Genomic DNA, 13,806 nt, shown 5'->3' on the forward strand with positions numbered 1-13,806 from the left:
AACAAACCAGATGTCATTTTAGTCACAGAAGTCCAGAGAAAGCCGGTAAAACATGGGTCAGGTAAACAATACCACATCGCCATGACAACATATTGTCATGTGTATTGTTTTGCCTCGTGCTGACGGACCACTTGTTTACATAGAGGCTTGTTTATGCCGTTACGTACAGCGTAATGTAATGTACAATGTACCTTTAAGACTACACAAGTATACACATGGTAACATCGTGTAACGGTATCCACCACTCCATGTATTGATCTTTCGCCGGCTTCGTTGTAAACAAATGCACATGGCCAGATGAGGGTTAGCAAAACAGCGGGAAAAAAACGACCAGACTTGCACAGTTCCTCTTTAAAACGTAGGCCAGCTAATGCTGTTTTAATGCTCCAGCTTACTGCAGCAACTCCTGGTCTAACAATGACAACAGGCTCTTGATGAAAAGGAGCAGCAGCATGTGTAATGTTCTTTTTTCTGGATGTGCTAAACGTTTTACAGTCACTTGCAGCATTTCTATCATAATTACAGCAAAACTGCTACTGGTTGCCCAGATCTACTGTTTCCAGTGGACCTGTGATATTGCAGCTGAGGTTCTGGAAGCTCAGCGTGTCTGTTTCTGTCTCAGCCTCAATGTGTCGGGGCTTGTGTTGAGGTGAGGAATGTGAGGCTTGTCTGAACACGGGGCCCGAGGTGTGTTTTTACGCCTCAGGCTACCTCAAAAGGATATTATGCCCTTTTCTATCTCCAGTCAACCCCCTCCTCACCTGCCACCTCCCTCTGTCCTCGCTCTGCTGCTGCATTTATCTCTCCCTCACTGCGTTTGTGTGTGTGTGTGAGGATTCAGGTCCAGCCTCCTCATGGCCATAATCTCTCTCTCACACACAAACACACACTGGGAGCTCTGGTCACCTTAGAGAGGCTGTTTGGCCGGCCATCAGTGTCAGAGGAAGAGCGATAGCAAAACAAAGAGGCTCTCTGAGACCGTATCTGCTCCTCTCATCTCCCCTGCTTTATCTGCCTCGCCTTTTATTGCTTCATCGCGGCGGATCCCTGCCATTTGTCCTTCAGTCACAGCAGCACTTCACACACTTAACCTGATGTCCAAGCAGCAGGTCTGCCGAGTTATCTGGATAATAACGCTGCTGAGAAAATCCCACATTCCCCACAAATATGGAACAAAAGAGATTTGTACTTTTATTCATAATGGCTCCTGAGCTCCTGAAGCAAAAAAAACATTTATAATCTACAATTATAGATTGACAGTGGCCATAGATCAACCAAACTTACAGTGGAGCTCGAACAAAAACCCAAGAAGGCTGAACCCTACAGGATGAATCCAGTTCCCTGACCTTTAGTTCAGTGCCAACACGAGCTTAACATGTTCACATTAATTGGTAATCGTAACGACATTTGAATGGTAGTCATGAAATGTCATGGTGACATTCTGACATGTAGTACTGTAATCACTAGGGCTGGGCATCGCTACTGATTTACTGAATCTATTTGATTCCGATTCACAAGGTCCCGATTCCATTCAATATTGATTCATTAGTTTTAATACCAATTTTACTTGGTTATGAAAGATTTTCACAGAACTAATGCTGCAAATTGTACAAAGATAGAACTCTCTATCCTGGTGCATTATTGAAAATATTAATGTTTATTAATTCAAGTACTGCAATCAATGTGCACAGTTCAGCATGTAAATAGACACAACTAAAGGGCAGCACTCTGCTCTGTGATGTCATCCGGTTAGTTGCAATTTGTGCGATCGCAGGACACTAAGTTAATGGCATACCTGAAAAAGATCGATCAAAGGATTTTATGAATCGACATCAGATCTTTCAATTAAAGATTTATATTTTTTAAACACAGCCCTAGTTATCACCCAGACATGTCTCTTATGTCCCTAATACCTGTAAAACTGCACTTGATGCTGATTAGCCAACTGTTTTAACTAAGAAGATGTGACATTAGCATATTCAGCAATGTTATCAAAAGAGAGCGTTACTAGATAATCAAACTTGAAAACTCTTTTACTTTTTGCCCACAAGTGAAACATCATTTGACTTAGTTTTAAGCATAAAAACTTCAAATTTTGATCTGAGGTGCTGGAGGTAGTCATTTATCTGATGGATGTGACAGAGCTGCAGGAGCAGCCTGGCTGATTAATGACACTTTAACTCTCAGAAGCGAGTGAAGAGCAGCGAGAGCAGAGGGAAGAGAAATAGAAATAGAAATAGAAATAATGACGTGAATTTGGTTTTTCGTTCAAAACGTCTTTTCTGGCTCAGCAGTTTATCTACAGCATGCGAGGCGAAACAAATGAAGATGAGCAACGGATGTGGCAGAAGTTGGTTTCATCCTGTTTAGTCGACCAGAGTGGACTCTGACCCCCAGGGTCAGGTTCATCTCAGCCTCTGAATGTCAGCTCAGTCCACCTTCACCTCCCAGTCACCGTCAGCGGCTCCAGTTTAAAGGACAATTCCAGGCAAATTCAACCTTGAGCCATAGTTTCCTAATATTTTAGGTCTAAAAGAAGGAATCTAAAGATTTTCTTTTTAATGTCTCCTGTTATTCAGTAGTTCTGTCTGTCCCTGCATCGGCACGGCGGCGATGAATGGGAGCGGACCGATCTTACGCTGTTTAGGCTGTTTACATCCCACAAAACCAATTTTTTTTTCCACAGACAGCTTCAGATGGCTTCAAACATACTGTACATGTTTGTAAACAGAGCTGTAGTACAAAGTCTTGTGTGAGAGTCAAGTTGATGGCTCAGTATGTTTACAGGTAGAATAAACAATATCCTACTCTCACTGCTACGAAGACGTTGTGGCTCTGAGGTGTTGATAAAACAAACAGGAGCTTCATACGACCTGTGAACAGTTAGCCGTCAGCTTGACTCTCAAGCGAGACTTTGAGTTCACACGAGACTTTGTATTACAGCTCCGTTTACAAACACGTTGGCTTTCTTGAAGTAAACAAACCCCTCTGTGTATGTTTGAAGCCACATGACGCTGTCTGTGAAAAAAAAAGTGGTTTTGTGGGATGTAAACAGCCTAAATAGTGAAGATCGGCTCTCATTATACACTGCTGTGGCGATGTGGGGACAGACACAACTACTGCATAACAGAAGCAATTAAAAAGAAATTCATTCCTTTTTTAGACCTAAAATATTAGGAAACTATAGCTCCAGGTCGAATTCGCCTGGAATTGTCCTTTAATCCTGGTTACGGTCATTGGTAATTATGAAACACCACCAGTCATACGCATTGTAAAAAAAAACAGTGAGCTGTGATTGGTCACGTCTTATGTGTCATCATCTGTCATTTCAGCGAATCACCAGAGACAGCGAGCGTCCCAGAAAACCAAACTCTCTGATGTGCATAATAACTGTCATCACTCCGCTTAATGACTTCACTCAGCTGAACGCAGAGAGAATTAAACGACTGTAACACTTTGTGTGAGTCCTTCCTGTTGTCACAGACCTAATCTGCTCCTACGGTACCTGCATGTAAAGCTGCTGCTGCTGCTGCTGCTGCTGCTGCTGCTGCTGCTGCTGCTGCTGCTGCTGCAACAGGGCCGACTGAGAGAGAAACAGAGAGAGTGAACAACATTACACAGAGGGAAAAAAAAAGAGAGACGCGCAGAGCGAGACAGACAGACGTGAAAGAGAGAACGAGACTCTCCGCACTCTGAGGTGCTTCAGCCTCTCAGATACAGTCAGTGTCTGATGCAACACTGAGTAACCAGGACACTGTGTGTATGTGCGCGTCTGTGTGAGAGAGTGTAGCCTATGCGTCGGTGTGTGTGTGTGTGTGTGTGTGTGTGTGTATATGTGTGTGAATCTTAGCGACTCGCATGTGCAAGTGACCCAGAGTGTGAAATATCATGGCCTCTGCCTCCTCCAGCCCCCCCACCCCCCCAACCAACCCCCCATTCATTCGTTGCCCTCACTAAACAACCTGCCAGGCTTGTTGCTAGGTTACTGTGAGGAAATGGTGTCTGTAAGTGTTTGTGTGTGTGTGTGATGGGGGGGCTGGGCTGAGGTGGAGAGGTAGATGAATTTCCACTTTCTGGCTCTGACAGCTGTGATACTGACTTCAGAGCTGCAGGAGGAGGAGGACACAGCTCTGCTTTACAAACTCACCTTCTCACACTGAGCTGTGAGGAAGGGCTGCAGGTAGAAACATGTTCTAAGGTGTCACAGTGTTTATTGGATAGTTAGCTGTGTTGAACATGTTGTTTTGAGGTGACTTTACTGGAGCAAAGAAAACAGAAAGAGGAGGTTTTAAAGCAGAAGTAAGCGATCCGGTCATTTTAGCTAACTTCTTGTCAGCAGATGGAGTTAGCAGTCCCCGCCCTCGTCCCTACGTCACCACATTCACGCGCATCCCTTGGCTGCACACACAGAGAGGACCGCCCCTTTGTGCCGTTCTCTCTCCTCATTGGATAAAGGTTGTAGGATACAAGGAAAGTTTTCTCCTCGGCTTACAGCAGAGCAGAGTGACTGACAGACCCGTGTTTCAGACCAAACACTCTATATAAGTGATTGCTGTCGGAAGATATAACTATTTAAGACTTATATTAACACAAACATTCCGCTTACTTCTGCTCTAAGTTGTAGCCTGATGCTAAAATGGGATTTTAGGAGTTTTATTTTGGAGGCAGGCCCTAATTTAATCTGTAGGCTGCGTTGTACTTTTTGTTTCCTGTCTCCAACTGTCAGTCAGTCAGCACCACGACCATGACTAATCCTAACTTTGACCAAGATGATGAAGGTTTCTGACACAGTAGTCATTTAACTAAATAGTCACAGGCCAAACTGTGATGTTTTTCCCTGCCTTAGTCAAACCAGATCTAAAACTGAAGCCTTGTGCTGGAGGATTTATTTTTTCCCATGTGATTAGTAACAGTTTTTTGGGGCACATACAGATTATGTCATCCTGCAGATCAGAATTCACAACTCCAATGAGCCATGGAGCTGCAAGCATCTAATCCACATGTGACACTGGTTTCTGCTCATTTGTTCTGTCACTGTTTTTCTGGATGACGTCCACATTCTTAGCGCGGATGTTTTTCTTTCTGACATTTAAAAAAAAAAAAAAATTCCTCACATCCACTACATCAGTAGTATTTCAACACCCAGTAGCACAATTCATTGTGTGCTATATGTAACATCATACATACAACATTATGCTGGATGTAGTTTTTTTTCTCCAAATAATCAAATACTTTAGGAAAAAATAAACAAACAAAAGAGAACGAAGAAACAAAAATAACACCAACATATCAAAAATAAAACTAATCATGGGTTATAAATACATAATCAGTTCATTATATCAGCACATAGTCATAAGTCATTTATAAAAGACAGAGAATTGAGCTCAATCGGATCGTGTGATTGCATTGTCTAACCATGTTTTCCTGAAATGTGTGATGTGTGTATTTTATTTGTGTCTTGTGTGTTGTGTAAGTATTTTGCCTCTTGGAAAAGAAGTTTTAAATCTCAATGAGTTTTTTACCTGGTTAAATAAAGGATATTGATATTGACATACAGTATCTTTATCAAGCACCTTTGGGGGATCACTTATGATTCAGCTCATATCTTGAAAGAAAAGAGGGGGAAAAAATTTCAATTTCAATTTCATTTTCAGTTCCCCCACCAACTCCATTAATAGTAACCATCTTTCTAGAAATACTTCCTTCTCTAATCCCAACAAATATGCGTTTCTTTCCATTGTGTAAATATTTCTTCTTACCCGTTCAGCATAGGTGGGGGGATCCTGTGTAATCTCTGGGCAGGGCTATGGGCTGGCGTTGCTAACGGGAGGAGTGCAGAGAGTCTGCTACTGCAATTAAAGTACTTAGGGGCTATTTGTAGATCATACAACCCCACTTTAAAAAAAAAATGCTACATCCCTTTAATGCGATTGCTTTCTTTGCTTCTACAGTAATAGTACTATTTGTAAGATATACATCCTTTTCCTGTTAAGAGTGACATCTGGTTTCATCCAAAGAATACATAGCTGTCAGAGGGTCTCTTGCCCGTTCAACTTCTAGTACTTGGTTCGCAATGGTAAAAATTGATTTCCAAAAATTGTCTAAAAAAGGGCATTGCCAAAATATATGTAAGTGAGGCGCTATGTTCTCTCCACACCCCCTGTGAACGTTTTTGTAATGGAGTAGGAACAAGAGATGTGGGCGGTGCTACAGAGGTCAGAGACCTGGTTGTTAGAAATGGGAAGAAGAACTTCCTGTAAACGTCACAACAAACTAAAAAGACTGAGAACACAAAGTAAATAGGTAAAGACAGACATGGGGGGGAAAATATAAGATCTTCAGTGCAGGGGCGTGTCCAGACATTTTTGATAGGGGTGGCCCAAGTGGGGCATTGACTTATGGTGGGGTGGCATGAAGCAGAAGCATAAGAGCCTGCGTACACACATAACGTACTCATGTATGCACATGCACACGCGAACACGCACCCACGCAGGTATTAGCTGTACCCAGTTTTGTTTGCTACTAGTCAAGCTAATAGAGCTACTAGTCAAATTACAGGAGAGGCAACATACAATTACAAAAAAAACAACCTCTATTTTATTCGTGGAAAAAAATTACTTGCCAGTATGAAACAATGTAAAAAGTGTGACTGGGCATATGGCCCATCATATTTTGGGGTGACCAATCAGATTTCAGGAGTGGCCCGTGCCACCCGAAGCCACCACCTGAACACGCCACTGCTGCAGTGATTGTAAAAGCAGCTTTGATTTAAACTTGGTGCTTATAACACAATGTTTAGTGCAGAGTCTGTGTGGAGTAGTTCACTGTGTAGATGTCTGTGTAGAGACACACACACACACAGCCCGTGGAGCTAATCATCATTATTCTACTGAATCTAATTTGAAGGTGGGAATCAATTTTCCTGTCTGCGTTAACCTCTGACACATGAAACCATGATATCAGCTCTGTCACATCAGTCTGTTTGATGTCAGTCCCCATTGTTGTTTTTCAAAAAAGGAGAAGCAGTGTGGTTTCTGTGCTGCGAAGTTTGGTTTCACTTCACATCAGTCTTTCCCCATCGGTGACTGTGAGAGCACCGAGAACACAACCTTCATTTTGACCTTTTACCTTTTCGCTGCGATGATGGTTTGAAATCGCAGCAGTACTGGACCGTGTGTGTGTGTGTGTGTTTGTGTGTATGTGTGTGATGCTGCTGCTGCTGGAACGTGTCAGCCCAGACAGCGGCTCAGTGAGGGCAGGACTGTGGTTTCAACAAGGAACCCACAGAGCTAAATCTGGTGCATTTCAGGTCAAGTGTGGCAGAATAATGTCTAGTCACTGCAGAGCTGCAACTGCAGTTCTTCTACTCTTAAAGCTTTCTGTGTAACGGTTGCGTGTCTGAGACTGATCCACTGCTGTTTGTCTCACAGCAGTGAATCACTGATAGGAGGCAACCGTCTAACTACTGGAACAATGAACAATAATCATTTTAGGCTCTTAATTTCTTATATGCTTTCTGTTTTGGGAATATTTTGAATACATCATACAACTGTCATGGTGGAAGTAGAACCTGTTTATGATTGGTTACTGTGTTTTATATGTGCACATGTATGTGCATAGTTATCAAGAATTTATAAATACAGATAATCAATCCATTACTTGGTGTCTCAGCAAATTAACAGATGCATTTAAAAAGGTGTTTGTCAAGTCTGTCAGTTTGCAAGATGTTGGTTCTTTACGGCTGATGTTAAAGTGCGTGTGTGTGTGTGTGTGTGACACAAAACACACGGACACACACAGATTACATTGTTGTCAAAACTTTGATTTTAGATTCTCATCAATGTCTCTGTCGTTTTACCTTTCAGGGTCGCCATGTCAAAACAGGACAGCTCGCTGCCATCAAGGTCATGGACGTCACAGGAGTAAGTAACAGACACACATACACCCACACACACACACACCTTGGACTGAGTGAATCTGAGCATGCCTGGCTTGAGGGCACTAGAGCAGCAGATTGTCCTCACTAGACTCTGCTGGAGAAGAGTTTCTGATTCAATTCTACATGTCAGTGGACACAGAATTTGCTCATTAGCATTGTATTCTATGTGTGTGTGTGTGTGTGTGTGTGTGTGTGTGTGTGTGTGTGTGTGTGTGTGTGTGTGTCAGGATGAGGAGGAGGAGATTAAAGCAGAGATCAACATGTTAAAGAAGTACAGCCACCACAGGAACATTGCAACCTACTATGGAGCCTTCGTCAAGAAGAACCCTCCTGGGATGGACGACCAGCTGTGGGTGCGTACCTCACAGTCTCTCTCACACACACACATGAGTTATTTCTAAACTGGGATCAGCTTCTCTCTTTAGTCCCGTGTGGGTTAAACAAGCGCTGGATTATATTTATCTATGAAACCACTCTTGGGTTTTAGCCACACCACTTCACATTCCTCTGGTCTTATTCAAATGACAATGACAATAATGAGTCCTGTAATACCTGAATGTCCACCATCTATGACAGGAAACATGAACTTTGTGTGTGTGTGTGTGTGTGTGTGTGTGTGTGTGTGTGTGTGTGTGTAGCTGGTGATGGAGTTCTGCGGTGCTGGCTCAATTACAGACCTGATCAAAAACACCAAAGGGAACACTCTGAAGGAGGAGTGGATCGCCTACGTCTGCAGAGAGATCCTCAGGGTGAGGACCAGAGCTGAGATGAATGAATTCATAATATTAAATGAGAAACTTAAAGACCCCCTAAAGAGGCATTTTACATTTTTTTTTAAATGCTCAGCTATGACTATTTTTTGATTAAAATTGCTTTCCCACAAAAAAGTTGTTAAAAAAAAAACTCTCAAAGAGGCTAAAAACACGTCTACTATTTCTCCCTCATTGAAAAATCCAGGTTCTATGAATATTCATGAGTATGCAAATGCATCATGACTTCCGTCCACCCACCGCCACCAGGTTGCTCGCTAATGAAGGTGCACATCAGTGGGGGCAGGGGAGACGGAGGGCCGATGTCAGAACATGAGTCTCACATTGAAATTCGAACCCTGATCTCCCACATTCAAGGCAGCAATGATGCCTCTCGGCCACGTCAGCCAATGATACTGTTATCTAACATCTAGCTGTAGAAGTAGATGTGAAGCGTCACCATCACAGTGAACAACAAATGAGATGCAAAAAAAATCAACGGGATTGGTTGCTAGGGATTCTGGCGTATTAAACCTGACTGACTTTTTCAGACTCTGGCTTTGAAACTGCATTTTCATATCTAAAATGCTCAGTTGTGGCTGTATTAGTGACTCTGCTGCTGAAATGTCTTGTAGCAGAACCCAAACACTATATTGACAATTTCAAAAAATCAATTTTTGGTTTAGGGGGTTTTTAACTAATTTTGAGCAATATAAAAACCCAGGATGGTTCCCTGAGGAACACCCAAATCTAACTCTTTGTGTCTCTGGTAGTTTAGTAGCTGAGTAGCTTTTATTTCTTGCAGCCTGTTACACAACTTGCCCTCAGTACCATCCATATCCTGTTATTACCACACTGCAGTGGCACATTATTTCGGCCCAGTTAGCTTTGTATTGGTTTTTAATTTTATCAGCCTTTAGTGTTGATTAGAATTTGTACTGCAGCATTTAGATATCCACCATAGTACTCAAATGACATCTCAATAATATGTTTTATATGAAGTACATTTGAGGATAATGAGTAATAGGCTATAAATTGTAGCAGTCATATTTAGGAGGGTTTCTAATAATCTTATGCTGATTGTTGTAATTTAATACATCTGAAGGAATTCCCCTGTGTATATTGTTGAAGGAACTAACTTTACAATTAAATGACACTTTTTTTTTTTTAATAAACAATTAATCATAGAACTGAACCAGTGATGAGTGTAAGGTCATTCTAGCCTCTTTGTGTGGTAGCAGTGCACATTCAGGATGTAATATGATGTATGGCTATGGCTCAGGAGGTAGAAAAGGGGTCATCCACTAACCTGAAGGTCGGTGGTTTGACCCCCAGCTCCTCTAGCCCACATGTTAAAGTTTCCTCCCTCTAGCAGGATGCTGACCCCAAAACTGCCCCAGATATAACATTAGTGTTGGAATTGAGGGGGGAAAAAAAGCAAATTATGGAGTTGAAAGCGGCTGTGAGATGCTTTCAGTGGTCAGTGAGACCGGAAAAGTGCTAGAAAAATATACAGTATATATTATACATACATGCTGTCCATTTACAGCACAGCCACCATTATGTTCTTCTGATGAAAGGAGAGTAACAAACCTCTCCTCCTCCTGTAACCTTCTTCTCTGCCCACAGGGTCTGACACATCTCCACCAGCACAAAGTCATCCACAGGGACATCAAAGGCCAGAACGTGCTGCTGACAGAGAACGCAGAGGTTAAACTGGGTCAGTCACACACAGTGTTCTGAGATATTCATTTAACCAAAAGTTAAAGAGCGTAGTTGGATGCAGTAATACAATAATTCTGTGTTTGGTGTTGGTGCAGTTGACTTTGGTGTGAGTGCTCAGCTGGATCGCACAGTGGGACGGAGGAACACGTTTATCGGGACGCCTTATTGGATGGCCCCGGAGGTCATCGCCTGCGATGAGAACCCTGATGCCACATACGACTTCAAGGTAGACCTGATGTGTGTGTGACTCGCGTGAAACTCAAAGACAAACAATACTGGTTTTATGAATGAATGAGGTCATCAAACAACAGTTTTTTATCAGATTATATTGTTCATTTTTTAAGGATTATTTCATTTATTGGCTTGTTTGTTTCATTGACTTTATGCTGACAATTGTTATTTTTGTTTGTAGTGAACATTGAACCTCTACAGAACATGTAAAATGCAGAACAATGCTATCATATTTGTCTGTTACAGGTTATGTTCTTATCTACTGCTAAACAAATTGCCCCCTGGGGGACATAAAGAATAATGTTGTTGATGTAAAAACAACAAGTTAAAAGAGACTAAAAACTGCTAAAGATTAACTGTTGATTGTTCAAAATTTTAGTTTGAAATGGAAACAGGGTTTATTTCTAAATCTAACCATGGCTAACTGATTGGATATCAGATCTCACAGTATTACAATACCTCAATAACAAGTCCACACTGTGGTATTTATTGCAGTATTGTAATAGACAATATCAAAACCTCACTGTATGATAATACTGCAATAAGCAATAAGCTCCACAGTATTATTCCAGTATTAAAGAAAAAAAATGAAGACATGGGAAAAGCTCTATTTATTAAATACAGTGCTGCAAATGGTGGAGCGGTGACTCCTCCTCCTATTACTGTAGTAATATCTTTGTGGGAATATTACTGTCAGGTATTCTCCCCCCTCCAGTGCACCGAATGCCTTGTCAGTGTGGGTATTATCAGTACAATCAGGGTGAACTACTAATTAGTTCAGTTTCACATGTTTGTCAGCCTGTTAGAAGAACATTTTGTTTTATTTCCAGAAGCCCTACAGTATCATTTCATATTGTCAACATGCACACAACAATATCGAGACACTTTTGTTTTTGCAACAGTGAAGTTGAGGATACCTGACTGACATCATTTTGCTGACATTGTGTGGTGTCATGTCATGTGTTTGTGTGAGACATATACTTTAGTTACTTAAAGGACAATTCCGGGCAAATTCAACTCGGGGGTGTATTTTCCTAACATTTTAGGTCTAAAAGAAGGAATGTGAAGATTTTCAATTTAATTGCTCCTGTTTTGTGGTAGTTGTGTCTTTCCCCGCATCGCCACGGCAGCGATGAATGAGAGCTGCTTAGGCTCCTCAAAGCCGCAATTTTTTTCCACAGACAGCGTCAGATGGCAAGTCAAGAGTTGATATTCCTGTGTTTATGACACAAACGGGAGCTTCCGACTGCACGTGAACACACCGAGCGTCAACTTGGGTCTCGCGCGAGACTTTGAATTAGATCTAGTTTTACAAACATGTCGGCTTGCTTGAAGTAAAAAAACTTCTTGGTGCATGTTTGATTCGCCATCTGACGCTGTCTGTGGAAAAAAAATGCAGCTTTGAGGGATGTAAACAGCCTAAGCAGCGGAACTTCCATCCGCTCCCATTCATCGCTGCCGTGGCGATGCGGGGACAGACACAACTACCGCAAAAAATTAAACTGAAAATCTTTAGATTCCTTCTTTTAGACCTAAAATGTTAGGAAAATACACCCCCGAGTTGAATTTGCCTGGAATTGTCCTTTAACAACACAACTTAAAACCAACAGAATATCAACATCTGCTGTTTGTCATTAGTCCTATGATCACCTGCAGGGAGCCATGTGTCATTTCACACACACAAAGAAAGAAATCCAAACTGCACAGACGAAGGAAAACGATGCCACAGAGTCCGTCAGTGGTGTAGCAGTGAGCAAATAGAGAAAGATTTAGATCCAATCTCTGATGGTTGCCACATGACTGCACAAACCCGTGTGAGGTCTCCTCAGCGAAATGAGTGAAAACCCTGAACGTGCAGCGCTCAGACCGACTGGTGCAGTCAGCGCTGTATGACGGATGTGCAGTAATGGGGGCAGGATGGGTCCCTGCGGCGAGCCTGTGGATTGCTCTGCTAAGACACCATTAACTCCCACCCTTATGTGTCAGGAATCCTCAGTTCATCTCACAACACCAACTTTAAATAGCTTGTTGGCTAAAACGTGCAGACGAATGGTGTTGAAACAGGAGCAGATAAATAATACTGATCAAGTATGAAGCCAGGGATCTACAGGTGACGGATGAGCCATTTCTGTGTCTGTATTTTTATACCTTAACACCATAACACCGTCCAGTGGAGCAGTCTTCCAAAACCATGACGTGTTCAGTCAGTAACACCCTTTGAGGATGTGAAAGTTTTCAAGTTTGTGCTGTTCTCTCTCTCTACAGAGTGATCTGTGGTCGCTCGGTATAACCGCTATAGAGATGGCAGAGGGAGCACCACGTAAGTGTGAAGCATCAGACTCATTAGACTATTATCAGCCAGCACAGAGTACAATTTGTCTTCAACTTAACGCTCTCTATTTTGTTTCCATTTCCTCCTCTCCTCTCCTCTCCTCTCCTCTCCTCTCCTCTCCTCTCCTCTCCTCTCCCCTCACCTCCTCAGCCCTGTGTGACATGCATCCGATGCGAGCCCTCTTCCTCATCCCCAGAAATCCTGCCCCCAGACTCAAGTCTAAGAAGTGGTGAGTCACGTTGTGCTCAGACACCCACAGACACATACACACACACACACACAGAGGGAATAACATTTCCCCTGCACCTGCACTGTTCTGCTTTTCTGTGGTTATTTTCCAGTTTCACTATCAAATTATAGCCTCCTCTGGTCCTTTGTGATTGTGGTGTGTTCATGTGCACTGTGGTGAACTGATTATTTTCCCACATTCAGCTGTAATCTCATTCCAAACACTATCTCACACACACATTTTTTGGGATGGTGCACTTTAAGGGATTAATAACAACCAGGTTTAAAATGGAAAAACTGATTTGTCTCCGTCAACTGGATTATTGAGGTCTGAATTCTGTACATTAGAATCTAAAATAATGTAAAAGACAGGGGAGGAAACAGTGCTGAAAAGCATCATAAATGGAAGAGAATCTAAAACCACATTGGTTCACATATTACACTGATTAGCTAATATACTGTACAGCATGTGCCCTGGTTTGTTTTTGGATTACTGTAATTTGTTGGAACAAACATTCATTAAAAGATCATCCCAGCTCTAATGGAAATGTGAAAGAAGATGTTTATTTGATACATTATTTCATTTACCATTGATAAAATTG

General features: G+C 42.1%; 1 protein-coding gene across 16 annotated transcripts in view; it reads left to right on the forward strand.

Annotated features, from left to right (window-relative positions):
* tnikb (TRAF2 and NCK interacting kinase b) overlaps nt 1-13,806 on the forward strand; it is a 69,286-nt gene that overhangs the window by 11,404 nt on the left and 44,076 nt on the right. For all 16 annotated transcript variants that reach the window (XM_085763547.1, XM_085763548.1, XM_085763550.1 and 13 more), the window contains exons 3-9: nt 7,866-7,922; nt 8,167-8,292; nt 8,578-8,688; nt 10,318-10,408; nt 10,509-10,639; nt 12,910-12,964; nt 13,127-13,205. In XM_085763547.1, coding sequence (XP_085619673.1) covers nt 7,866-7,922; nt 8,167-8,292; nt 8,578-8,688; nt 10,318-10,408; nt 10,509-10,639; nt 12,910-12,964; nt 13,127-13,205 — 650 coding nt within the window. The remainder of the gene's footprint in view (nt 1-7,865; nt 7,923-8,166; nt 8,293-8,577; nt 8,689-10,317; nt 10,409-10,508; nt 10,640-12,909; nt 12,965-13,126; nt 13,206-13,806) is intronic.

The sequence above is a fragment of the Trachurus japonicus genome, chromosome 20, assembly GCF_045865225.1.
Source record: "Trachurus japonicus isolate A0001 chromosome 20, Traja_1.0".
Classification (NCBI taxonomy): domain Eukaryota; kingdom Metazoa; phylum Chordata; class Actinopteri; order Carangiformes; family Carangidae; genus Trachurus; species Trachurus japonicus.